The 27995-nt window shown below is 35.8% G+C and overlaps 1 protein-coding gene across 2 annotated transcripts; it reads right to left on the bottom strand.

The window, feature by feature from the left end:
• Nucleotides 1-1177: 1177 nt before the first annotated feature.
• On the bottom strand, nt 1178-27975 carry LTN1 (listerin E3 ubiquitin protein ligase 1). 2 transcript variants are annotated; one of them, XM_015880904.2, is made up of 30 exons: nt 27875-27975; nt 25838-26041; nt 25409-25507; nt 24417-24647; nt 23493-23545; nt 22971-23151; nt 22412-22585; nt 21443-21633; nt 20093-20237; nt 19000-19788; nt 18420-18461; nt 17503-17695; nt 15745-15984; nt 15318-15471; nt 14924-15074; nt 14049-14250; nt 13001-13160; nt 12620-12724; nt 12204-12346; nt 11141-11276; nt 10112-10256; nt 9309-9522; nt 8811-9048; nt 7909-7983; nt 6806-6992; nt 6153-6324; nt 4503-4723; nt 3801-3995; nt 3017-3184; nt 1178-2275 (listed from the first exon to the last, which is right to left on the bottom strand). In XM_015880904.2, exons 1-30 carry the CDS (start codon nt 27914-27916, stop codon nt 2213-2215), a joined length of 5313 nt encoding a protein of 1770 aa, XP_015736390.2. In that variant the 5' UTR covers nt 27917-27975; the 3' UTR covers nt 1178-2212. The 2 variants fall into 2 exon arrangements, with proteins under 2 accessions (XP_015736390.2, XP_085383943.1); XM_085527817.1 differs by lacking the exons at nt 22412-22585; nt 22971-23151; nt 23493-23545; ... (2 more) ...; nt 25838-26041; nt 27875-27975 and having other exon boundaries at nt 21511-21631.
• Between the last annotated feature and the right edge of the window lie 20 nt (nt 27976-27995).

Raw genomic sequence — 27995 nt, forward strand, 5'->3', positions numbered from 1 at the left:
TTGTCAGATACTGAGGCTTTAGAACAATGACTCTGTGTGACTTCAGAGCTAAACGTATAACTGGCTGGTTAAAACTTCAGAAGGTTGTGTTTGGATATGACTACCCATTAACACTCATCTGGGAGACTGAAGAAAGGCTTTGGACAGGCTGAACACCATGTAAGAAATAAAAGCATAGGGCACGTTAGCAGAAATGTCCAACTACAAACCTAGATAGGCCAGCTGAGGAGGAGACATTTTCCTTGTACTATGCTGAAGAGCACGCAGTACACAGTGGTGATTGTTCTGCATCCTAAGATCACTACTTCCCAACTCTGAAGACTACTGAAAAACAAACACTGCAATTCAATTCAAGCACAGCTAATGCATTCCTTTCAAATAATGTGTTTTGTTGTGGGGTATTTTAGTCAGTGTGGTTTTTATGTAGATTAATATGAATGTGAGCATGAACACCCAGAAGCATTTAGACAGAAGATTCAGTTATGTCAAGGATATTACCTGATGTTTAAGTACAAGAATCCCTAAATAACAAAGTCTCACTGACTGAGGTGAGGCTACAGTCATCTTTGATTCTTAACTTCAGAATACCTTGTCTAAGGAACAGCAGAGGTAAGAAGCTGAGATGAAACTTTGTGACCACTTGTGAAATTACATAATTCCATAGTCTCTTTCTAGTGATGAATTTAAGCAATTTATGTCTCCTTCACTGTAAGGAGGTTCTCTACTCACTGATATTGCTTTTATGCCAAATTATGTTTTTGTGTTATAGCTGTAGTGCCGTTCATCCTTAAGACCACTCTTGGTTCTGTTAGACAAACTACACAATTAAACCAATCAGACTCATAGAGAATTTGCCAGTTTGGGTCTGAATGAGTAAATTGATGTGTCTCTTTTCAAGCAATACCTAGTAAACATCAGTTGGCCTTCAAAACAGTTATCAAACTTGCATTTAAGTCAGATAAAACAGTGGTATCTGTTAAAGACTTAAAAATTACTTCTAAAGTTGTCATCTCGAAAGGGACCGACATTGAGTGAACAGAGCCCCTAATCAATCAGCTGCTGAGATACAGCCAATTGAGCACGCCAGAAATTATCTGAAAAATTATGCTATTAATTTCTGGAAGATTAACACACATAGAAAGAGAAATCAACCCAGAAACTACACAGACTAACAACATTCATTCATTCCTCTCCTTTTATTGAGTTTTCCAAGGAATCTGCCATGGAACAACACCATCCAAGTTGGAGTATAATTGTATGCTACTGCTATTAAAAAAAAAACAACAACATGTAAAAGGACTAATGGAATGAAGATGATGTTAAATTCTGACACATCTATCAGGTTCATTTAGAGCCCTTATTATTATGGGACACTGGAATTACACGGTAAATTCAGTCATAGTTTATGCCTCAGCTAACGAAGACATTAACTGAAATAATGACAGTACAAGAACTGATTGGTGCGCATGTCTTCTTAAAAGCCAATCTGCAACAAATGGGCAGTGTTTCTCATTGTCATGCAGGAATGATAGTGCTCTCTCTACTGCCTTAAACTTCAGGGTTTTCAGGTGCTGGGTGGCTGAGGGTCTTTCAGAAAATAAGACAATTAAAGGTGAAAACTCAATTAATAAATGTTAATTTAAAGCATGCCATGTTTAAATTTTACACTTTAACAGAAAGTTATTGCCCTAAATCCATGCCTCGCTGTTTAACTGCAGCATTTTATTTATTTATTTATTTTTATCTCCCCCATAAGAGGAACTATTGTGAACCCACATATACTGTAATCAAAAAAAAATCAAGTCTTTATGCCACCGATGTTAAATTCACCTGTTAAATTAATAGGCATGATTTGGCCCTAAACGCATGCCACCGTGACACTGAAAACAAGAGTTTTTAATCAACTATGCTGTGGCTTAAACACCACTTTTCAGACGTAACTCTACATCGCTTAGGAATTTGTAACATATCTTCATACCTTAAAAATATACAAATTAAAATAAATTATTCTTATATATTTCTCTATATCAAAGAAGACTCTTCAAACTTTTACAAAAAACAGTCCAGAGGTAAATATGTGTCATATCCCAACAGTCAAGATTTTTAAGTAATAGACATTATTATCCAAGTAGTTTGCTTCTTTCAACACACGGTTTATTGCCTCTTCTTCACGTATTACTTAGCTCACAGAAAGAAGGCAGACCATTTTACTTCAGAAAAATGTCTCTCGGCAGAGCGGGCAGGTGGATTTGTTGCTGGACGTGAACCATTTGTACTGAAAATGAAATAGGGCAGATTAATATATGAACGTGAGCTAAGTATCAAGAGCATTGTTTTGTCACTTGTAATAAGTATTACGCTAGTGATGAAGTTAACTACCAAAACATTCAACACAAAAAACAGTTAAAAAGCCCTTTCCCCTTACATATATACATGTGTGTGCGTGGATACACATTTGAATGTGTGTGCATATACATACACTGCTTGTGCAGAAGTTTTATCCTAAAGACGAACAAAAAGCAAACACACACACAAAGCAAATCCTGCCCAGTCTAACTTTAGCCAGAAGTTGTGTTTTCAAAGCACCAGGATTTCCTCTCTTGCATGGCAATACATGTGTCAACATGCTCCAACACACTCAGTAACCATACAAAAATGCCTATGACACTATGGATATAGTTAATTATCCAGATCAGCAGATCAGATGAAGAGCATGCTGTATAAATTAAAATTAACATTTTCTTTTCATTTCTTCAAGCTAGTGAACATCATGATGCTCTTGCTACACCCAAGCCAGATATAATGGCTTGCATTTTAGTGAACACTAAAACTCTTCAGAGTAGAATTCTTCCCTCATTGTATCTTAGCATAGAATTCATGCCAATTAGTTTGAATTCACTTAATCCCAAATACTCCAGCAACACAGTGGAGAATTGATGGCACTGCAGTAGAACTACCTTCTCAGATTATTCAAGGATACTTTACCTGTTCAGAAGGATTTAGGATAGGTACTTACCAAGCAAGCTGAATGAAACTTTTTCTTGCATGTCCTGCAAGCTTTTTTGGGCAGAGAATAGTTGGAACCATGAATGACTGAAAAACAGATCATGCAATCTTCGATGCCCTCGAAACGTTTATCCACATTATTTTTCCACAGAGATAAGCCTTCCATAATGCTTCCATTCTAACAGAAGAAAAATAGTTATTACTATTACAGAATTCCTCCAGAATACTCTTACTGTTATACTTAAGTACATAAAGGAAATTAAACCTGAAGTCTCCAAAATCAAGTTATTGGCAATGCGCAGTTAAGTAATTTACAAAACCAACATATGAACTACAGGTAGTTGTTTAATCTTTAAAACTGCAAACAATCCTCACCAAAAAAAAAGAACAAAAAACAAACAAAAAACCTGCACTTTGGATTGCAGAGCCTTAATTCACTGTTTTCTCTTTGTTCTAAACTTGAATGATGCAACTTCAGCAATGACGAATGTCAGGTATACATGTATATTTTTCTAACTACAGTTGAGATGGCGTTGCCACATGCTGTGAATACTGGCCCATGCCTTATGAGACATTATAATTCTCAATTTTGGCTGTGGAATATTCAGGACTAACTTACACAGATAATTTTACCTCCCTCTTCATTTTAACATCTGGAAAAAAGCAGATGGTAAGAGTAACCAAATCTATAAAGAAGCTTAAGATCTGAAGAGATGCATTACATGAATCTAAATAGTGTATAACTAGGAATATTATCGTATGCTTTCAAAACTAGAGGCTTTCTCTAAACTCACCTGATGTGTCAGATACGTGCTTAACTGCAACATCCAGTTGCGCCATTGCTGAACAGCCACACCAACTCTCTTTCCACTCTCAACTGTTATAGACCCAAGTGGGTAATTTGATGGAAGCTGTATTATTAGTTCAATAAATATATCATCAACTGAGTAAGTAGCAATGACTTCCCGTGCAGCAGACCGAGCTTTTACCTATGAAAAAAATGCAAATATTAAAATACATAAAATATAATAATAAATATATCTACAATCAGAGATGCACGTCCTTCTGTGGCCTTTCTAAAATATAAGACCTGTAAGCATGACAAACATAAAATAATTTTCTTAGACTAGAAAAACATTTTTCTCAAAAGAGAAAATATTCACTTGTATCTTGGCAATCTAAGAAATTAACAGCCATTTTTTAATCTAATGGCCGACTATATTTTTAATAAACCAAAAAGTAATATGCTGATAGCAAAATCTTCTACTTACCTCTTCTACTTTACCAACAGTCATAAAACCCATTCTTTTCGAACTCATTCAAAACAGAATGCTCATAGACACTTCTTATATCAACAGCAAGCTAAATGATGTTCTCATCAGCCATGTAGAATATTAAAACACAATTGTGTAAGATACTGTAGTAGTTAAGAAACAGAATTTCATTCATGTTCTACAAAAAGTAAAATAAAAAAAGGAACAAGAAGTCTTACTAACCGTCATGCCATTAAATAGCTGTGTGCTGGTCTGAACAGAAGATATTTCCTGTGAAGAAAGCACGCCGCTGACATACTTGCTTGTAAATTTATCCACAACATTAAAAACACGTTTCTCACAGCTATTCCACCAAAGCCTAACCATGGCTGGCAAGTCTTTCAGTGTTATATGATACACAGAACAAGCCAAATGCGGGATCTGGGATGACAAAGATCCTGTCCCTATGAGAGAAAATAAAGGATGTTAAAATACTTGAACGTATTATTCACAAATGCTGGTTCTTCTACATGTGGAAACTGAAATTCTGTTTAGTTCTCTATTTCTTACTATTACTGTTTGTTTGAATACACCTTTCTCCATCTGTCTTGTTTCTTTGTTTCTTGGAGTAACACTTAATGGCTAGAAAAGCATCTTCTGATTTTAGAGGATGAACACTAGGCAGAAGATCTATAAATCAAGAATAATTTTACATTCCAGAAATTACAAACTGCTCACTTTGGAGTGATGTTTGGAGTACCTGGAAATTTGGCAATGCTATACAGAAGTGTACAAAACAGATAATCCAGCACTTGACCTAGAAGCTGGCAATCCTGCCTGTGGCAGGGGGACTGGGCGTTGATGATACTTGAGGTCCCTCCCAACCCAAGTCATGCTATGATTCTGTGATGAGGGAAATCTTTCAGAACATTGTGTTGTTAATTCCCCGGACTACCCTATTTCTGCCTTTCTGTCATCACGATAAACAGCTTTGCAACATACAGTGATGTTCAAGCACAAGACTAAGAAATTATATCTCAGTATCTTTGTAGGAACATCAATAGATGTATCAACAACATCTATACAGGAACACTGAAAAAAACATTTTTAATGAAGCAGCTTTCAAAACCGTTTCTCTCTCTTGCATCAGGGCAAGTTTAGGTTGGATATTAGGAAACACTTCTTTACAGAAAGGGTAGTTAAACACTGGAATAGGCTCCCCAGGGAGGTGGTTGAATGGATGTGTTTAAGAGCCGTTTGGATGTGCTGCTCAGGGATGTGATTTGACAGAGGGTTGTTAGAGTTAGGGTGCTATGGTTAGGCTGTGATTGGACTGGATGATCTTCAAGATCTCTTCCAACCTGGGTAATTCTATGATTCCATGTTTCTTAGCTAGAAAAACTGGCAACGTACCATAACTGATCAACCAAGAGTCTTCTCAACACAGTGGTAAAAGCAACACGGACAACTTTTATGTTTCAAAAACTTAAAATATTTTAAAATAAATATTAAAATACATGTTTGATTTTGTTTTTAACATAGTCACAAAGAGGGGGAAAAAAAAAAATCAATTTAGCATGAAAAAAATATAGAAACAATGGATAAATCCCAGATCACATATCTTCATGTTCCAGAATCTTTGCATACATAGAGAAAAAAAAATACATCACTACTAAATAGCATTTCCCAGTTTTGTTTCAATTCTTTTTCTGTTATGTATTTCAACTTCCCTTGAGCGTCAAATGGGAAGTTACTGGGGAAAAAAAAATAAATACACATTTCTGTTCATGTATGCATGTATATCTATTTTATAGGCAAAATCTTTTTCCCTCCTTTTTAAAGCCTGAAAGTCATCAAAACTCTCTCAAATACACAAATATAATTTTTACTAACCTTTGACATCTAAATGAAGCTCTTCAGTAAAGAAGGTTTTAGTATCTTTATTTGGAACTTCTGAAGTCAGCCCAGAAAAGACAGGGTTTTCAGGCATAAGCCTGAACAAGTGATAAAGCAGTTTGTTCAAGCTTTTTGTTCTTCGAAGGTATTGGGAATAGAGAACTCGCAGCTGATGATGTTTGCACAAAGAAACAAACAACAACAATAAGATAAACAACAAAAATCAAAGATAGGAATAAAACGCTTACTCTGCAAGTAATACAAATATGTTTCTACATGGAGGAAAAGCCATTCTGATATTCAGGATGAGTATTTAGAAGAGTGATTTAGTTCTTAGTAACATTTTTAGTTACTTGAAGATCATAAAATGTCACAAGCTTGTTTAAAGCCAGAAAAAAAAAAAACAAAAAACAACCAAACCTATATCAGTGAATTTTAAAATTTATTACTCTAACATTGCCATCCCCAACAGACATCTAGACCTACTAATGCTTTTGGAACAGAATCCCACTAAGTCCAAAGGAAGTAGGACAACATACAATTAAGAGACCAAATAAAATCTCAATACCCAAATCAAGTAAGCACACTTAAAAAAAAAAAAACAAAAACAAACAAAAAAAAAACTGAAATGAAAGAAACTGAGCATATACCTGAGAAGAAGCTGCTTTGAAGAAAGTTAACGTCAACTTCCAAGTGAGAAGATATCCTAGAACAAGGCAGAACTCATCGCTCAGGGGTTGAATAACTGCAAACTCCCCAACTGGAATGCATTCTAGGATGTTTTCTAGCAAGAGTTCTTGAGTGGCAAGGACAGACATAAGAGCTGCTGGAGGTGATCTATGGAAAAAACATTATCTGGCATAGTAAACTGAAAACTTCAGCAGAGTGTTATCTTAATTTATTTTCACGACCTTCCTAGCATCCTTTAAATAAAGCAACGTATGTAGAACACATAAGGGGTCTTTCATTACAAGAAAACTCATTTTCAAATTCACATACCACTGCTACATCTTAGTAGTTCTTTCTCCTGTAAGTAATAGTTAGTCCCTCACCATCTCAGAAGAAGGATATAAACTGACTGCTTTCCACATTCTGAAAGGATGAATTTGGTTTATGGCTGAGCTGACTTAAACTCCATCATGGAATGCTTAAATATTTTTCCTTACTCAAGTCACACCAACAATGGAGCAACTAATGTGATGGGTGTGGGTTTTGACAATGGATTAAAGCACCTTTTGCAGCTCAGTTTTAAAACATGTTATTAATCATTGCACTGTGGTAAATAATATCAATTACCCTATTCCATATTTGAATTGTTGACTTCTTCAGATTCAATCTATATAAAACATCTCCAATTTTGGACATCTTTAATTTGTTACGTGGATAAATCTATCTAAAAGGAATAACTACGGAATTTGAAGCTACTAGTACAGCTAGAAATATTCTCAATACAACAATCAAGTTTAAACATCTCTTGAGATTATACAATAGAACATATATGGTCCATTTACTTTAGTAACAGGATCCAGAAAGCAATTATAAATATTGCTTCCAGTTTTAGTAAAAATATAGATGTAATCAACTATATTGTAGATTTTCAATATTTATACCCCATATTGTCATAAGCATGTCATTTTTTCCATTTTAACAGCTTCTGAAAGGCAACTATAGTGCTGCAGTTCTCAACTCTTTAACAAATAACAACAGTGAAAACAGTATTAAAAAGAAAAAAACACGAAGAAAAAACACATACAATGCTAATTCCTCCTCTTCATCACCATAGGACTTGAGATCTTCATCATCAAATTTAGGCAATTCAGGCATTAACCTATAGAAAAATGGAAAAGAAATCAGATTTAATTTCAGTTATTTTTAACATATTCAATGCATAGCTTTTTAATTATCAAAGTCAATACTATTGACAATGAGTAAAAATCAAGCAATTTCTTTTTAATAACATCATAAAATCTTTAAGTCATGTCATCCAGCGTTGGTTCCTGAATGTCAATAGCTAAAGGGCACGTAAGCCTTACTAAAAGAAACATCTCCATCTCGGAACAAAGCTCTTACAACTTAATGTCTTGGAATAATGGCCTCCAGTTGTTTTGCTGTCTGTATTTTGAACAGTCAAAGGCACATAGCAATCTTTAAATTCTACATTCACTCACTCTTTTTGTATTAGAGATATCAAAGAAAGTTCACAAGAACACAACATAACACATTTTTCTTTACTTTCTTCATTTTCTTATCTAAATTAGTGAAAATAAGAAGGACAGACTATTTAATGATACAGTGGTATCCAAATCAAACCTGGAATGCTTCAGTTTACATTTTGGAATTTTAAGAGTACTGAAGCAAGTGCTAAAAATAAATAACTTTACAGTTGCAACAATACATATTTAACCATAGCATGGAAAATAACATTTATTTTCATGTAATGCAGTAAAACTTCTTTGTATCTATTTAGTTTACTTTGACAATTAAACTTAGCATTTGTGGCTTACATCACGTCTGCAAGTTGTCAGTTAAGCATTTTTTGTCCCCATAGTGGCATATCAATTTGCTAAACATTTAAGTACTCGTTCCAGATCATATTTTAAATATAAATAAACAAGGGAGAAGGAAGTAAAGAGAGTGAGACTTTTGTTGACTTACTTGTACAACATGTGGTAGACTGAAACCTGTACAGATCTAGCCTGGAAAAGCAGCAACGGAGATAATGTATTTAACAGAGTCTGTAGGTTATCTGGAAGATTGGTTTTCTGGCCTGCAACAAACTTTGCTGGTAGTTTATGGTTTAATAACTGGTCCTTCGAGATGTAAGTTAGAGCTTCACCCAAAGACATTACTACAGAGTTCTGAAAAGAGCCTTCAGCTGCAGTTTTTGTTTCTCCTGTATAAAAAGGAGACAGGTAAGCTGCAATGCACGGTGTATGGATACTATGATAAACAAGCATAACTAGAAACAACTCAGACTGCATTTATAAGAATCTACCCTAAAATCAACACAATACAACTACTTTACTAACTAGCATACATTGAAAAATACAATTTTACTTCTATAAACATGATACTATTTAAGAATATGTTCTACTTCAGAATAGCCTGATTATGTACTACCACCGGCTTCCTTTCCAGTTACCATATACTCACCTGTAACTTTCACAAACAGAGGTAACAGCAAATTGTGAATTCCTTCAGAAAAGAATTCTTTCCACTCACTGACCAAGTTCACTGGAAGGTTTTCAGTAGTCTTAGGAGCTGCAGGTTCAAAGTAAGCACTGAGGGCAGATGCCAGGTCACAGCTGACACAGGCAAAAATTTGTACAAGTGGGACATGGTAGAGTGAATGGTTTTCTGATGTTGTCTAGGAAGAAAAGAAATAAAATAATAAGAGGAAGATTTCATAATAATAACATTTGGTTTAAAGTTGTTGTCTTACATTCCTTCCCTATAGCCCGAAGTACTTTTTCACAGAAGACTCAATTGCAAAGACTATATTAAAACTATTTTGAAAGCTTGAAAATGTAATCTGTATTTTAATAAGACATGCTGAAATGAAATTCTAAGTCTCACCAAAGTTTATAATTCCAGACTGCTTCTCTTACATGGCGTTCTTTATAATGATAGTCTAAAACTGCCACCAAGTGGGCTCAAAAAGAAATGCATACATCTGTAGCTTTTACACTGCACTTGTGCAGCCAAGTGAGCCAAAGATGCAATGTGAAACCATCTTACTTTTCCAAACATTACACTGTACCTACACCATGCCTACATTTCCAAATTGCAGGAAAGAAAACGTATAAAAATGTAGCTGTTTCCCAGTCTAATTTTGAAATTCCTCCTTCCTTGCTCCCCATCTCCTGCCTAAATTAACCTATTATGTTCCAAGAGCATTAAAAAGATTACATTATAAATGACAATGTAATGGTTAGTAATAGACTCTTTCATATTACCTCCAACCAAGCCAGCATGGAGCACATGATAAAGTCCCATTCATTATCAGCCAAAGGAGCTGTGGAATACTTCAGCAATAAGGGAAAGTAGCGCATCATCTCTATATTGAAACCAAGCAACTGAGCACTTGTTTCTTTCAGATTGCTGAAATAAAAATACAACTAAAGCTTACATACTGTCATGTTGTTACTGCAAGTATTAAGTTTCACTGCCTTTGCTTCTCCACACAGGACACATTAGGGCAGAGAACCTCATACAAAACTATGTGCTTTAGACACTTGGTCTTTCAAAACGAGAATCCTACATTAACTACAAAAAAGTCAGTCAATAGGTACAAAACAGAACAGAAGTACTTGCTCATTTGTATATTCTTTTAACAGATTCCTATAACTGTAAGCAACAAAATGTAGCAATTTTAACAAAAATCAGTGCAAGAAAAATAGCTTTCTTTTGTAATTAATAATTTACTTAAAATATAAGCCCTCAATAGTCCCAGTGTTGTAAATTATTTACAAAAGGTGTTGCCTGGATTAATCTCACTACTCAAACAAATACTGGTACATTTTAACTCTCTGCTGGAAGTTTAGCTTTCCAAATTTCAGTGTCAGGTCCAGAAAACTTTGTTACCAAACTTAAGTGTCTTTCTCCTATCTTAAGCAATCACAGTTTTGAACTGAACATTCAGCTACACCTGCAAAACTGGTCAGTCCTGTATGCTATGGAAACAACCTAAAAATGCTCCTAATTTTCCAGCTTAGTTTAAAGAATTACTGTCAGGTTGACTTTCTTACATATGCTTACCTTCAGGTAATTCCCTTCTGTATGACTTATTAGATACTTACACAAAGCTATCTAAAACTGCAAGATGCAGTTCAACAAAAACTTAAAAATATAGTACTAAAACGGTGGATGATGGCTTTAAGTTATTATTTTCTTGGTTCTGTTTGAGTTCACAACTACCCTGTATTTTTAAACTCTTTAGAAACTGGGGAAAAGAAACAATGAAATTATCTCAAAGTTGCACCCACCAGCTAAAGAGGAAGCTGTCCTCATTATCATTTTTCCAAGACATTATGATTTTTAGTACTCCAGGTAAGAGGTGATCGCAACCAAAACTTTTGTCATTCAAGCAGGAATTCAAAATGGAGAGGCAACCAAAAGCTCCTACACCAGAATAAAAATGTTATCCCTCAGGAGGCATTAATTATCAAAGTAAGACAAACATTAGAAAGTGCATTGATTGGACACTTAATATCATAACAGAGTTTGGACAGCAGCTAAGCTATTTTCTTTTAACACTTAATCTGTAGATGCCATTATTAAATTACAAGTACTACAACTAACCTAAATGCTCAAACCAAGAACCAAAAAACTCCTGTAAGATTCACAACAAACTAATCCTGAAGAACAAGCATTATAGGAATGGTAACAGTAGAAGCATTCTCTTCAATTGCTGCATGAAACTTACACTGAAGATTTCCATACTTCAAGGACATTCATTTGAATGAGCTTATCTAAAAACATCTGAGGACAATCATTTTTTTCTACAGGACATTCAAAGCAATTATAACACATCTTAATCACCACGTTAAGTAATTTCTCAAAAGCTGTTAGAGATGCATGTACAGCAGTTCTTATTCAGCACATGACGCAGCATTCACTATATGAATTGCTCAAAAAACTATATATGAGCTTCAAAGGATTTCTCACTGAAACCAGTAACAACGCTACCAGTAAACAAGAGAAGTATTTTGCATGCTATGTAAAGCCTAAACCATGAAATGAAAACTCCAATGTTTGCAAAGGTGTCCAAATCAGATAGAGCAAGCAAGAAGGCTGTATCAAAATTCTTTTCTCTGATACTGTTAATCTTTAATTTCTAATTTTGGACCACACATGTATTGCTATACTTCCTTAAAAAGATAGAAATCCACAACGCCCAACAGTATAGAAGAAATAAGCAAACTGCAGACACACTAATTTCTAGTAAAATCGATATGATTATAGTTAATTCATATAAAAGCAAACATTATTATAAAATAATGTTCTTCAATTATAGTGAAGTGCGCTAAGGTAGAAAACCATACTGACCATCAGTACTGGAGAGTTCTGTCTGTGTACATGTCATAAGTTTGGCCACACAGTGAAAAACAAGTTCTCTCTTTTCTTCCTCAATTAAAAAGGGTGATAGGCACTGAAGTGTATGCAATCTGCCCTCTGTTAATGGCAGAAACCTATTCAAACAAGCAGAACATCAAAAATAAACTCAATACTTTAACTAGTAAACAAAATGATAACTGATTCGTATTGATATAGATGCCACTTAATATCCTGGAATGTAACTAATACCACACACTACATACAATGTCTCATTTTTACACATCACATACATATACGACCAAATGTTCAGTCTTCAGATGCTGATCATCAGAATTACTATCATTTAACATCAATATTTGCAATGCAGATTTTGCTTAAGAGATTAAAGGCAACAGTATTTAAGATACCCTTCGCTCGTCTTAAAAAGCTTTTTCATCTCACAGGATACAGTGTTTTCTCCACGAATCACTTTGGCCAAGGTTAAGGACCAGAGTCTTCCATGTTCCTCTGATCTTCAAAAGAAGGAAACAGACCCTGGTTAAAATATACTACACATAAACAGTTTGCAACACAAGCATGTAAATGAAATATGAATCACAGAATCACAGAGTTGTTGGGGTTGGAAAGGGCCTCTAGAGATCATTGAGTCCAACCCCTGTGAGTGAATATACAGAAGGAAATACTACAGCATTTAAAAGAATTGCTTAACAGTTAATTCTCTACACACTGCAAAGTATAAAGACAGAGCTAAGGGCTGTACTGTGATTGAGGTTTTTCTTCTTACATACCTATCAAATATTGTTTGCTGAAGGTTAGCTGTATTACTGAGAGCACTGAACTTCTCAAATGTGATATGCATTTCTTCTAACATATGAAGATATTCCAGGAGCAGAGAAGGAGGATTCTCCAGTTCTTCAATCCACTTTAATGAATACAACAGTTCTGCAACTAATTAAACAACAAAAGCAACTGCTGAATATATTCAGTAGATAAGTAAGAAATCTGTTTTTTGTTATTGCTGTTGGATTGTTTTAATATTTTTGTAATGCATTACGATAACAGTGTTTATACACAATCTCAGACCCTTCAGAGCACAAACTGCGTTATCTGCCATTACATCATAAAACACAAAAGAAGAAAAAGCAAGAATAAACTATACCACAGATGTACAGGAAGTTTTAAATGAAATCAAGCACAACAAGAACTTTACATCCTCTCCATAACTTTTTTTTTTTTTAATATACATTTCTTGCAGACAAGGCAATCAAGATCTAAATCTAGACCCCAAACAAAAATACAACTAAATAGATAGCTAGCATGTGGTTTGCTGTTGTTATTTACTTAAATTGGCTTATAACAACCTACACTGAACAATTACACTTTTCTTCTGATCTTACATTTTTTTAAAGCAAAGGAAATGAAATTTCATCAAGCAGAATTCAGAAACACTAAAGGCTTTTATTTGATGGCATGGATACACCGACTGTTGCCCACTCATTCCAATGCACCATACGTGCTTTGGCAAGAAATAACTTTGAGATTCACTGTAAATCCAATCTTCTCTAAAATTCAAGTTCTGTTGAGATAGCATGTTTATGAAGCAAAAGGTCCTGAAAGCGTAAGTACACACTCATACTTTTAAAGGAAACCTAACACAAGCATATGTATATGCATGTGTACATGTGTGTATATATTTATATACACACACACATATATGTTTACATGTTTCTGATACTCATATGCCAAACTTTAATTATTCAATTCTAAATCAACCTGAATTGACAATTAGAACTACTACAAAGTCAAATTCCTTTAAGTTTTACCACTGTAACTTACTTATATTGTCAATTTTCTTTCTTTCAGCATCCTCATTTCCCTTCACCATATCATTTTCCAGTACAAGTAGCACCATTTTACTTAATAAGGCTGAAGTACACAGATGTCCTGGAAGCTTAGTTGTGCCACATAGCTTAACGCATGATCCCAGATGTTCACAATTCATACTTAGCCTTCCTTCCAAAAGAGGTTTGTGCATCCACTATAATACATGAATAAAAAAGTTTATGAACAAATGATTGAGATCTTAATGATACACAGAAGATGAATGTTAAATGTTAAAAATTCACAACAATTAAAAAATAACCATGGAAGATAAAAGTTTAAACCAAGGGCATAATACTGAGGATCACCCTCTCAGGTATATAAGAAATAAATCCACAGCAGTTCCTTGATACTGCAGTATTGCATCAGAGATAAACACAACTTTAGAACACTATACAGCTTACAAAAAATAGTAGGGTTACTAAAGATTAGTAGTTGGACAGAAAATTATTTCTCTCTCTCAATCTAGTCATGCCAGCATTTTGTTTACGATCAGCACATCAAGTTACCCTGCAGAAATTAGTGTTTCACAAGAAATAATCTTATAGTTTACTTATAGAATATCTTCAGAAGATATATTCTGTCAGACAAAATTTCAGAGTTGGAAAGTAATTTGCCAATGTATCACAATGAAAAGTATTTTGTAGATGTTGCTTGCCTCCAGCAGTACTGATGGGGCCATAAGCATACAGATTTTGTCCTACAGCAGGAATAGAGGCCAAAAAGAACTACAGAACACGTGCTGATATATATAATCATACCAGAAGTGTCATGCAATTGGAGACAGGTAAGGTTAAGTACAGTGTGAAAGTCAATTATCATTTTCATACCTCAGCAGAAAGTGACTCACGCAGTGTCTCCCATTCAGTTCTATTGGGCATAATATGCTCAACATAAGACCCCACCAGACATCCAGACTGTCTGTCAGCTTCCAGAAGTGTAGACAATAAATCACTGACTGCAGAGATCAAAACCTGAAGGCTGAGAAAAATAAAGAAATGCTGTCAACAAGTTTGGCACTATATACTGCAAAATCTTGTTTTAAATAACAGACAATACTATTTACGTGCAATGTTTTAATTAAGTTTTTAAGCCATAGTTCCCACCTCTGACAGGCTTAAAAAACTCTAAGTAATGCAGATGCCAAGTAAATATGGAATTACATAGGTTTGGTTTTTTTTAGGGAACAACATGCTATGATGTAGACATGCACATCACAATTACCTTTTGACATCCAAAGAGGAAGACTGAATCTGATTCTTGATCCACAGAGCAGATTTATGCAAAAAGGTGCTCTGTTTCTGCATACTCCGAAGATGGCGGACAAGTGAATTTACACCAGATATCCATGTGTGCTTTAACTTGCATACAAGCAAATCTATTGTAAAAATTATAAAAAGTTGCATCTTAAAGCAATGATCACATGGCTAATGGTGCTAGAGCAAGTAGAGAATTCTACATTATTACACATGATCACTATCATGGGCAAATATGTAAACTTCTAGCTGTGGAACAATTTTAAATTAACTCATACACAAGTAATATTTTATCTGAGGTTAAGAGTGTTTTTTTTCCACCCTTGTGGCTGATAATCCATCTCACAACAACACAAAGCCAGACATGGTCTGAAACAATTCTTTTTTCAGATCACCTGTTAAATGTGTAGCATCCTGCCTCTGAGCGCACAGTTGGAAAATGGTAAGCAGCAAGTCTTCTGAGGATGGCATTAGTAAACACCCTTTAACTGAACTGAAAAAGCTTGAGGCTACATCACAGATAAAAGACACTGATGGTTCGGTATTTCCAGCTTCTGAAAGATCCTTGGCTTTAGACAGAGCTCCTTGAAGTTTATCAATAATCCTTTCAACATAAGTTTCACCAATCAAAGATTCTATTAGGAATAGGAAAAGAACAATGAACTTTGATAACTTGACAAACGATATCTCAAAGACATGATATCAACATGCACCTACATGCTTTTTATTTACTAATATGGCATGCAAAAATCAAGTGTGAAGTAGTTTCAGTCTTATGCATAGCTAAATTCTCATCCTTACTCAACAACCATATTGGATCATGTAGCCAAGTATCCATATAGTCAAATATCCTTTCTCTATCTAAACCAGCTTAGATAAAAGACATATGATCAGAGCAAACGCAAGGTGATACTTTAACTCTTCCCTGTCTTCCTAATTTCTGGCAACTCATTGAGAGCTAGAGATTCCACCTGGACGTTGGATATAATTAACCCAGCCAAATCTATCTTCTATGAATGCCAGGTCCTTTCTGACTGAATCTATGTAGGCTACTTCCATTTATACTCAAACTCCACAGCATAGTGTTGCACTGAGTTCCAATAATTATTAGCTGTATGAAGCAGCATACATATGTCTTTCCTCAGGCTTTAAACGTAGAAACAACAGGTTCTTCTCTTTTAAAAAATAATGAAAAGATCCTTTCCATTTGCATTTTTGATATGAATTATGGACTTTATGGCCCTTTATCAAAAACAAACCCCTTTGTAAGCTGAAGAGTTCTCATTTGCTTGATTCTAAACAGAAACCATCACTTTTGTCTAACAAATTCTTTGGATATTTTCTGATTTTATTGCAACTTTTAAAAATAAAATAAATAATTTAAAAAAAAACATTTCAGTGAACAAGAAAATTTAAGTGACCAAAACTACAAACTAATCAAGATATTGACACCCTAGTGCTAACAATGACATTCATTGGTCCTCAGTTTTTCCTCAGAGCAGTTCCTACTTCCTGAATTTTAAGTTAATTGTGACTTTCTCTCTTCAATGAAGTTCTCCCTTTTTATATTCTACTTTTTATATTTATAAGTCACAAACATCAGGTTGTTTTTTCTTTTTTTTGTCATGCTGCTACAAATTCCTGCATTTTAGCTTAGATTAATCTGAATAATTTATTAGAAATAATTACCACCCTTTCACAATTCATCCTTATTTCCTTTTAATTCCTATCACTTATTGGCCCATGAAAAGCCTTTCCTTTTGCTTCATGATAGTTTACTTTGAGAAATTCAGAAGAGAGAACACATCAAAAAATCTTTTTGAAAGTCATACACTCTACTTTATCAGTAAACCTGAAGGTTCTTGACTTTCATCCAACGCGCAGTAAAACAGGTCACACAGCATCCAACACTAAATGAATGCCTTGAGCTCACCAGTACCAAGTTCTACAAGTAGAAAAACAGCCAGCTCACTGAGAAATCAGCCCTAGGACACCACTGAAACATAAGGAATCAAGTTAAAGTTTCTGTCTGGAGAGAGGCAGGAGTTCTCCTGATGCTTCTCTACACTTAAACTTCCAGAATTCTGGCAACATAAAACAAGTTTAAGTGCAGTATTTCCAATTCAAAAACTCCAAAGATGAAATATGTTTACCATTTTTAACGTGTTGAGACAACACCAAACTCAGGATGGTCCATTTTTCTGAAGAAGATGATTCTGGTGAGGTTGCTATTGGTTTTAAATCCAGGTGACACAGATCATCTGCCAGCATTACAAGTCTTTCCCCAAGCATATCTCCTTTCAGCCACTCAGAGATTAATGAAAGATTTGCTGTGCTAGAACATGCCTGAATGACAAAAAGAAAATAATTGTAATTATCTTTTGAAGTTATTATCCTCTTTTATGAAGTATAAGATTAATATGCAGAAACCACAAATCAAACCTACACAAGCAGAGAAGGAATCCTACTGTGTCAGAAACTAGTCCCTAGGTAAATATGTCTGTGATTGTCCCCCTAGTTTCCTTTTTGGCCAAAGACAAGACAGCAATTTACTGCTAAGTCAGGCTTCTACGTCAGAGTGAAGCAAGACACCTTCTAACATGCGTATTTTCAAAGTAAACATGAACTTTGTGGTAATAAACAGAGAAAGATAACACAAGCATTGGTGATTATCTGAAAATAATCAGTCTAACACCCAGCTCCGTTTTCTCTAGCTTTGAAGGGATGACTGGAAATGAATGAGCCCTCTGGCTCAAAGGGCAAGTTGATAAAAAAAACAGAAGGGACAAAGATGCATGGAGGTTTTGTGTGCATGTGTGTGGGTATTTTTTTGTGGCTGTTGTTGTGGCTTTGTTCCTCTTCTCTGCTTTTTAAATTATAATTTCCAGGACTAGTCCTAGATTTAAATGGGGTTAAAACAAACACTTTGAAAGTACTGCTGCATCACTTTACCATTACTTTGGAAAACAAAGTAAGAAAAAGGGGTCTGACACATGTAAATCTCAAAGATAAAACCAAAGAAACAATAAAAACTAAGCAAAACAACAACAAAACAAGTCTAAAAAAGTACCTTCTGAATTATCTGGAGAAAAACAATCCATTTCAGATCCATCTACAAGAAAAAGAAAATTCCAGAAAATTCAACAGAAAGTATTTACTGAATTAGAAGTATTTGATATCTTTTTAACTCTTAGTTGCAAAATCTGATTTTCTGCAAGTGATAAAGACAAGTTGTTAAGTTTCAGTTAACAAAGTTATTTATCAGTTATTTTGCCTCCCAAGTCTCTCTCTAGTACCTAGACCAATAAAGGTCTGTATTTAAAAGAAAGGCCTCCCCTGACTAAGCATGAAAGCACCCTGTATGAAGATGAAGAATAGAGAGCTTTTGATGTTACTTCTATTTACATATGTAAATATATATGTAAACAATTTTTTAAAATATATTTATTTTACTTATATTCGGTTGAACAACTTCATGTAGAACATAACTCATTCTACATGAAGTTGTTCAACCGAATATAAGTAAAATAAATATATTTTAAAAAATTGTTTACATTCTACATCCCCAAAATAAAAAGATTGAACATCCACATTCCATAAAAAAAATAGTAATTTCAATAAAATCTAGTAAGAAAATACACAAGACATACCTTCGTCAAATCATCAAGAATGACTTTCCTTTCATCATTACCATTGCAACAGTTAAGCACACTGTACAAAATATCAACCAGAAAATGCATGTCTTTCCTCCAGTCTTCTTTAAGCCAAGTTATTAAATTCATATTCAGAAACTGTACAGATGGATTCTCATAATGAACTTTTATGTCTTCTTGGGATTCAGCTGGAGGACAACTTGTGTTGCTTCCCTGCTCTAAAAGTACTTGAAAAACTCTGTTTGAAGAGAAAGAGTTGAGGAGGGCAGAAAGGAATTTCAAATGCTGCTCTGACTTCTGTTCATTGACATACATAATACTCAGCTCAGCTAGTTTGCAGACTAGATTTTCTAGAGGTTCTTTCCGTAGAATTGAATTATGCTGTAGGTCAGCTTGTATTTCAGAGTCACTATTACTCCTCACTTCTGTGATCTTTCCATTCTCCGTGTTCTTTTCAGATTCATCCTCATCTGAAAATTTTACTTTTAGAGATTTTCTATTGCTCGGTTTTGTAGCGGTCTTTGGATTCTGAAGAACTTCCAGCATATCAGATATGGCAAACAATGTCTTCTCATCGGCCTCCAACTTATCAACGTGAAGCATACACATTTTTAAAAGACGGTCCCAAAAATTTGACAATAGTTTCTGGAAAACTTCATTTGTATTATCATCACTGGAAAGTTCAGCTTTAGCTTCCCATGAGCTCAGTGTTTCTGCTAGTTGATAAAATAGTGGTCCATTTTGTAACCTGGGCTCCTGAAGTACAGCATCAGTTAGAGGAATTAGCTATAAAAAATAAAAAATAAATAAAATAAATTGACCCAAGTAGAAAAGCTTTTTGTTGTTCCTAATACCAGGAAGTTCTATCATATTGAAAAACATTCAGGGAAACAAGACCAAAAACCTCAGAACTATTAAAGCTGAATTTAGAGCAAGGAAAATATTGAATGACTTTAGTAACATTATTTTTCTCCATAAAATCTAGGAAGACTTTCAATAGAGAAATAAATCCTCACAGAAGTTGATGATTTTATTCAACTTTGAACTATTACGTGCACGTCAAATAATGCGAGGTAGTTTTAACAAATACCTGGTCATATATGAGCATTTGATGCACTTGTCTTTGCTCATCTTCATCTATTTTCTGTAGTATGGCAAAGCGCAGACATTCCATAAAAGTAGATATAATAGCTGAACTTTCTGAAGGACTGTTTAGTGCTCGCTCATTTGACAACCTGTTGAAAGATAACATTGGGAGATGGGAGTAGAAACAGTCAGTTGTCCAGGCTTCAGAGAAACCCACTGTTATACGTCAGCATAACCTTGATTACGTTGCATTTATCCAGACAAAACCCTTTTAGTTGTCAGATAGAAATGAATTCAAGAGGACACGTCTGAAGAGTCAAAACAATAAAACTAGGCACATAATACAAATTACATTAAAATATCTTTTTTTATCTTTTTTCAGTATTAAATAGAAAGGAAAAAAAAAAAACAACAACTATGTAAATTGAGAAAACCTATCCAATCAAGTATGCAGTTTACTGTTTCAGCTACTCCTAATAGCTCACCTGCAGCTTTCTGTACACAATAAACAGGTTTAGGTGCTCATGAAATGTTTAGCTGTTTTACTTCGTAACATGGGTTTGAGGGGAAATACTGCTGGTTGGTTGATGGTTGGACTGGACAGTCTTGGAGGTCTCTTCCAACCTTGGTGATTCTATGATTTTACTGCTTTACTTTGCTAATGATCACCTCACCATCAATCAAGAACTCATTCTGGTTTAAGTAAGTTTGGTTTAAATAATTTTAGTCTTTAAGACACAGATATATGTATGTTTGAGTATATAATGCATACATAATGTGTAAATTACATTTGACAGGAAGCTGGTTTTGACGTTTTAAAGGAAAAAATACAGAAGCAGTTAAAATCCTTTAAAATCAATATAATAAGAATTAAACTTCCTGTACACAGTAGCCTTCACAACCACAATGCCAACCCTCAATAATCTCTACAATAAAGCAAGACCTCCAGGGTGGCAAGAAGAACCTGATCTCTCCAGAGTAACTCAATTTGAAATTTATTTTTCCCATTTTTCCTTTCAAAACTTACCATGGAATAAACACAAAACTCTGACGAAGAAAGATAAGAATGTTTTTGGTAAGGAATATGTAATAAAAATCCCGTAGGAGGTTCAACAGGACAGGAACAGCTGTGAAGGATTGACTTTAGCACTGGATATACAGAATGTTCAAATTTCAAATGTTATTCAGATACCATAGCAAAGAGGGTGTTTTTTTCCCCTCAAACTTAATGATATGCATATTTAAATATCCTCAAGCCAAGAGATACAGTTACTTATATTTAAATACTTAAAGATTAGTCCTTTTACTGAATATAAGAGACCAGTAACAAATAAATGCATTTTGTGGTTCATACCCTTGAATTATTGAGCTGAAAAAAGTTTTGAAATATTCCAGCTTTGGTTCTGTGATACCAGGAGGTACCTTGCTAATGAATGGCAAGATATTTGGGTATATAACCGTAGCTAGTCCTCGTCCACCTTCTCGAAGTACCGTCCACAGTTTTGGTAGAACTCCTTTTCTGGCATTTACATGACTCCAACAATCCTAGAGAAAGAAATATACTTAATGTAAATTTAAAGAGAATATGTTACTTTGGAGGAACTCTTCAGACATGTAATCTATATGACTAAGTTGCAGATGAAGCAATTTATTGGAAAATTTAAATTTATTTGCCCCTAATTTTAAAAATTCTTGTTTCAGATGTGAATTTTTACAAGTAATCGTGATAAAACTGCAGTTAAACACTTTTCTTTAATGATGCTGCACTTAAGAATCTTTCATAAAGAATATCAGCATAACTGTTTATTTAATTCTGCTCTTATCATTAAGAATAAACATTGATTTCGAAATCCTAACTTCAGAAGCAACAACAACTTCAGAACTTCCAGGAAAAATCTGATGATCACAATACCTCAGCACTTCCTTCTCATAACTTAAAGATTTCCATCCTCTAATCTATCGTCATTCAAGATATCTACAACACAGCTGTTTAGCATATATCATGTATATGGGGAGCACTGCTTGTCCTACTGTTAACCTTCTTCAAACCAAGAATAATGTTCTATCTACTTTTAATCCAACAGATTCAGGTTAATTTCATTAAACTTATAAAACTACCTATGCTGGATACAACAGATTTGAAAGTTACACTGACACACTAAGGAGAAGGAAGGAGTGTGAATTATTGATAAGTTCATGTTATTAATTAAGAAGAAAACCCAGATAAGCTGTTCCTTTTTCTACACTAATAACTCTGGCACCTGATGAAAAATTGAATGTGGCATTCCAGTAAGACATCTGCACCTTAGGTTTATTATGTTACCTCAATAGTGGCAATAGCATGAAGGACAGCTTCCCAAAGAGCAGGGCACACCACTGCATCGCTGTCATCAATGCTGAGAAGAACAGCAGGACAAACTCTCGGCGCTTCAGCTTTCACCAGCTCAGGCAAGTATTGGCAAAAAGCAGAAGCCAGCTCAAAGAAAGCTGAACGAACCTGACAGAAGAACAAAATCATTAGGCAAATGACAATACATCGTTGCTACACATAGTTTTATAACAACAAGGCGGGCTTCATATTTTAGCACAACAGCAAAGGTTTAAATATTATGAAAATAAAATAATGTTTAAAATTTGTAAATAATTTGGTCCTTCATAACATGTACTCTACTAACATTACATTTCACTTTGAGTCCATCTCCTATTAGGCGAAATTTAGAGCAACGTTATCCATTTACAGTCTAAAAAGTCTAAGAACTGTTTCAAATATAATTCAACAAAATACAGAGTTCATTCTTGAAGGACAGAAGAAATTTGTACCTGCTTAGATCCAATGCATTATCTTGAATGAAAACTCACCAAAATAATTAAAATAAAGTTACCTGTGGTGTGCTGTGTTTACCATATTTCCAAAATTTGTTTTGAGACAGAAGCGACATTAATTTCTCCTCCAATGAATGCATCTCTTTCTTTGGCAGCATGCTAAGCAACTTTTTTAAGGCTAACAAGGAACAGGTCAAAATCCGGAAAAATTTGGCTTCTCTTTCTTCCTCTGGTACAGTTCTCAAAAAAAAAAAAAAAAAAAAGAAAACAAAATTAAAGTGAACCCTAAATTAATCAACAGGATTTCCATATGCTCTAATGCTACCAAATTACTCTATAAAGTACTAGAGTCTCAAGTCATCCCATCTTCCACAGCTATTCATAAAAAGATATGAAACAGGAATTAGTATTTAAAGTAGGCAACTGATAATTATAAATGCTTTCACAAACCCCAAGGAAAAGTGCTGTGATCTAGACTCACATAACCATTCTCTCTATCAGAGCTAGATCCACTACCTCAGCAAGAAGAGTAAAACCCAACACAAACCAAGAGTTAAACTTAATAAAGTAGGTTAGCATACTGAGGATCACTGAGTGTGTCAGGGGTTTCTTTCAGAAGGTGATCTTGAAGAACCTAGGGAGAAAGAAAAAAACCCACAATATATCTATGCACATACACACGCGCAAGAATATAATCATAGAATCACAAGGTTGGAAAGGAGACCATCTAGTCCAATCGTCCTCCCATTACCATACCCACATACCACTAAACCATATCTCCTAGCTCCTTATAGAGACACAATAATACTATATATTATTCAGAAACAGCTCTACAGTAAAAGTTGAAAATCCCTAAACTGAGTTTCTTAAATGTATTATAGATACACTAGTGAGTAAGAACACAATTTTAATGACGCCTGTTAAACACAGTAGCTGTTGTTGAATCCAGACTTCATAATTCTGCAGTCATAAAGCTGCAGTCCTATGCTGACATGTTTCTGGCAAAAAAAAGATGATAAATTGAGGCAAAACAAAATGGTTAAATTGGCATAAGATGGGCCAGCAATGCAAACTTTATCTTCTTAAATTCAGTTTCACATATGAATTGCAGAGTAGTATTAACCTTGGTAGCAATACGACTTGTTGGAGCTTTCTGAAACAGTGCTTAGCATTCTTTAATCATCTACTATTGCAGCTAATCTGCATCATTCTAGCTGTCAGCAACATTATTCAATGACTGAGCATCATTACAGAGAAATGCATGCAGTAACATTCATTTCATTAATTCTTCTGGTTGCGTGGTTCCAGTCATTGCAATATGTCAAACAACACAAGAGGTACCTTTGTATCTGTCTTTTCTTCACATTAGTAAGAGCACAGTTTCAGGTGAAAAACAAATTTATCTTACTGAAATTTAAACATGAATAGGTAGGGACAGGATGAGTTTTAAACTTTTAATAGAAGTTGACATATACACGCAAAGCCTTAAAGAAATACCAACTCACGTTAAGAATTTCTTCTTTACAGAATGCTAAGGCTTCAGGTTGTTTGCTTGAAGGAAAAGCTTTTTCAAAAGCTTCTTTTGCAGCAGAAGCAGCAGGAGGGTAAGTGTCGCACTGTGCAATTAGCCAGTATCCCATGATACTTTTTAAGTAAGGCGCCAAGTGTTTCTTCACTTTAAGAATCAGTTGCTCAAAAGATTGCTGAGTTGCTTCTCGAACACGGCGATCGTGATCCTGTTGAAGCAAAAAAAAGTATACTTTTGATGCCAAGCATTTCAAAGAAATTACACATATGCAGAGAAACAAAAGTAGCTCTCTCTCAGTTCAGATTCATTTTGCAATGAATCAAGCTATGTAGATTTGAAAATGTTGAAATACCCCTAAATAAAGGAGACTGCTAACTTAACACCAACATACTCCTGATATATTACACATCCAGAACCATTATCTTTCCCAGATATAACTACAGTCATCATTCGTATTTTATACAAGTGTTTAACTTAAATACAGGAGGAAAGAAAAACAGAAAGCCTTGAAAACACTATGAAGTGAAACCACCATAAGCCTACACAAATGGCACACTTACTTGCAGTTTCTTTGTACGTGTATGTTTATTTGTATATCAATTTACATCATGATTTTCTATGCCCTTGGCTTCTAAAAGAAATATCAAGAATTATTCTAATGGATTCTAATGATTTTCTCTGATCAATATCACGTTTTCAATAGCAGCCATTCCAGATGGAGGTATCATGATTAAAGAATGACAAGGTCCAAATGGCAGAAAGAGCCCAGACATCAACAGCTGAAGGTTCCCCCACTGCCAATACAGAAACATCTCACTAACAACGAATGCTACTTTCCCTCATTTTCTTTTTCCTGGAATAAGCCAACAATCTCAAAGACAGATATATCAATAAGACGGCATTAAGTGCTTTTCCAGGACATATTCAGGGAAATTTCTAAATTTCCAATGTATATTGTTTTGTACTTACTAGCGAGATCTTGCAATAAATTCTTGGCCAGTAAGGAAGAACACCTTTAACAACTTCTGCTTCTCTTTCTTTGCACATCGTACCAAACTCTTGCATAGCCTAAAAAAAAGACATCAACAGCAAGACTTAAGAACTGTCACATAGCCACAATCTCCAGTTTATCAGCTTTTACTAAATACTGCAACTCTCTTCCTCAAATTAATTCCTGAGATTGAGCATCCATACAGTTAGTTTTATGAATGCTCTGTCAGCACTGCCTAACAGGCAGCCTTAGAAGTCTTCCAAAGTATCTTCTGTACTGCAGCTCTAATAAATATACTGGTATGACCATATGACCGGATAGCTTAATAGATTCCTCTCCCAACCTTCAGAAAACCAAGACCACTCTTCCAAATATGAATTTGTATTGGGGAGAAAGTATACACCTACTTTTAATTTTGTTATGATATCCCTTTTAGAGAGTTTTCTTAAGACCATTCGAAAATCAGCATCCACGAGGCTGTCTATTTCCTCTGCACCCTGAATTGCAGGAACATAACCGAGATCATTCTGCGATGTTCCAAAGCCGATAAACCCAGGCACTGTCCCGCGTTCCTTGGCAAGGAGCTCTGCAGCCCGGCCACTGCTAGAAGGCTAACAAAGGACAGAGACATCAGTCAGCTATATACATCAATCACTTATTTAATTTTGCATACATCAAGCATTCAAAATAATGATACTACTTATAATTAACCTTCTATTTAAAAGAAAGTCTAACATAGAGGGACATCCACGCCTTAAACATTGAAATCTGACCTAGAAAATTATTTTAATCTTTATATTCAACATTCAATTTCCGTATTATGACTTTAATCCATGAACACTGACGGCATGTTTTTCCTAGTTCTTCTCACTTTATTGCCTATGAACCAGCACAGCTCCCATGGCAAGCTCAGTGTGCCTGGAGGAAAACTTAGCCACGCACCTAACAAGGAACCAGCAACAAAGTAAAGGGTCAAGAACAACTTAAAAGAATGAAGCAAAAGGATACACATGTAAGCCAATGTAACACTATCCCATCAGGCTGCAGAGAGTGGTTTGGAGTTGAGCATTTAATCTAACCAGCCCCAGTTAAGCCAGCATCTAGATCATGCTATGGCTTCATGTTTATCTCAGGTATGCTCTTTTGAAGAGACTGAAACTGAGGGATGCTTTAAAGTTATCTGTAATACTGTATCATAGAATCCAACAATAAAATAATTAAGGTTGGAAAAGACCACTAAGGTCATCCAGTCTAACCATCAGCCCACTCCCACTAACCACATCCTTCACATCCACGCAATCCTTGAACATCTCCAGGGACGGTGACTCCAGCAGCTGCCTGGGCAGCCAGTGTCAGTGCTTCACCGCTTTTTCTGAAAAGAAATTGTTCCTAATATCCAACCTGAACCTCCCCAGAACAAATCGAGGTCATTACCTCTCATCCTATCACTATTACCTGAGAAAAGAGGCTGACCCCCGCTACAACCTCCTTTCAGGCTGTGGTAGAGAGATGAGGCTGTTTCCTCAGTCTCTCCCCATTACACTTGTGCTCCAGATCCTTTACCAGCTTTGCTGTCCTTTTTTGAACTCAAGGCAAAAGCCTCAACAACTTTCCCATAGTGATGGGTGCAAAACACAGTACTCCAGGTGCAGTCGCACCAGTGCTGAGTACAATGGATGACCACCCCTCTGATACTGCTGGCTGCACTATTACTGATACAAAGCAGGATGCTGTTGGCTACCTGAGCACACTGCTGGCTCACGTTCAGCTGGCTGATGACCAATACCCCCACATTCTTTTCCTTCACACATCCTGCCAGCCACTCTGCCCCAAGCCTGCAGCACTGCATGAAGTTGTTGTGGCTAAAGCGCAGCACCCGGCACTAAGTCTTGCTGAACCTCAAAGGGTTCCTTTCACCCCACTGGTCCAGCCTACCCAGATCCCTCAATAGCACCTTCCTACCCTAATATACACCAAATTTAATTCCTAATGATTGTTAACTTCGTTTTTGGGTAAGTACAACTTGCTGAAGTTCACTCTACTTTCCTAATTCCCCTCAGGCACACGTGATACACAGACTCACTACCCAACCTTTCTAGAAACACAGTAAGACAATTTTCCTGCACGTGAAAACTCAGCAACAGGGACGTGCCTCTTTTTACCCCCTCAGAAGACGGCGAGCTGGGTCAGAAGTACATAAAAACACCCCCAATCTCGGTCAAGTTTCACCCGGGCGATTCAAACCCCAGTGCAGCAAAGAGCCGTCCCGCAGGCCCAGCTGTGGTGCCCACCGCCAGAGGCACGGCCCCTACGACGGCAACGGACGGTGAAGGGCGGCCTCAGTGGCCGAGACCACGAACAGCGAGGCCGAGCCCCGCCGCACACCCAGACTGAGCAAGACGACCCCACGAAGGGGGACAGGACGGGAACACCTCAGCGCTCACCCTCACGTTGCCCTTGGTTCGCTGCTTGTTCTTGCCCCCCATGGCTGCGGCGGCAACACGGGCCGAGGAGCGGCGATTCCGGAAGGACGAGCGGGAGAGGCGGGGCCAGAGGAAGTCCCGC

This window comes from Coturnix japonica, chromosome 1 (assembly GCF_054131305.1).
Source record: "Coturnix japonica strain WE chromosome 1, WE-NBRP24, whole genome shotgun sequence".
Lineage (NCBI taxonomy): Eukaryota > Metazoa > Chordata > Aves > Galliformes > Phasianidae > Coturnix > Coturnix japonica.

Bases quoted from the DNA above. Each gene is read 5' to 3' on its own strand.
- LTN1 (XM_015880904.2), bottom strand. From the start codon at position 27,916: ATGGGGGGCAAGAACAAGCAGCGAACCAAGGGCAACGTGAGG. The intron at 26,042-27,874 runs GTGAGCGCTGAG...GTCCTTTGTTAG, and splicing joins GAACCAAGGGCAACGTGAGG to CCTTCTAGCAGTGGCCGGGC. The intron at 23,546-24,416 runs GTGAGTTGGTAT...CTTTCTCCCTAG, and splicing joins GTAAAGAAGAAATTCTTAAC to GTTCTTCAAGATCACCTTCT.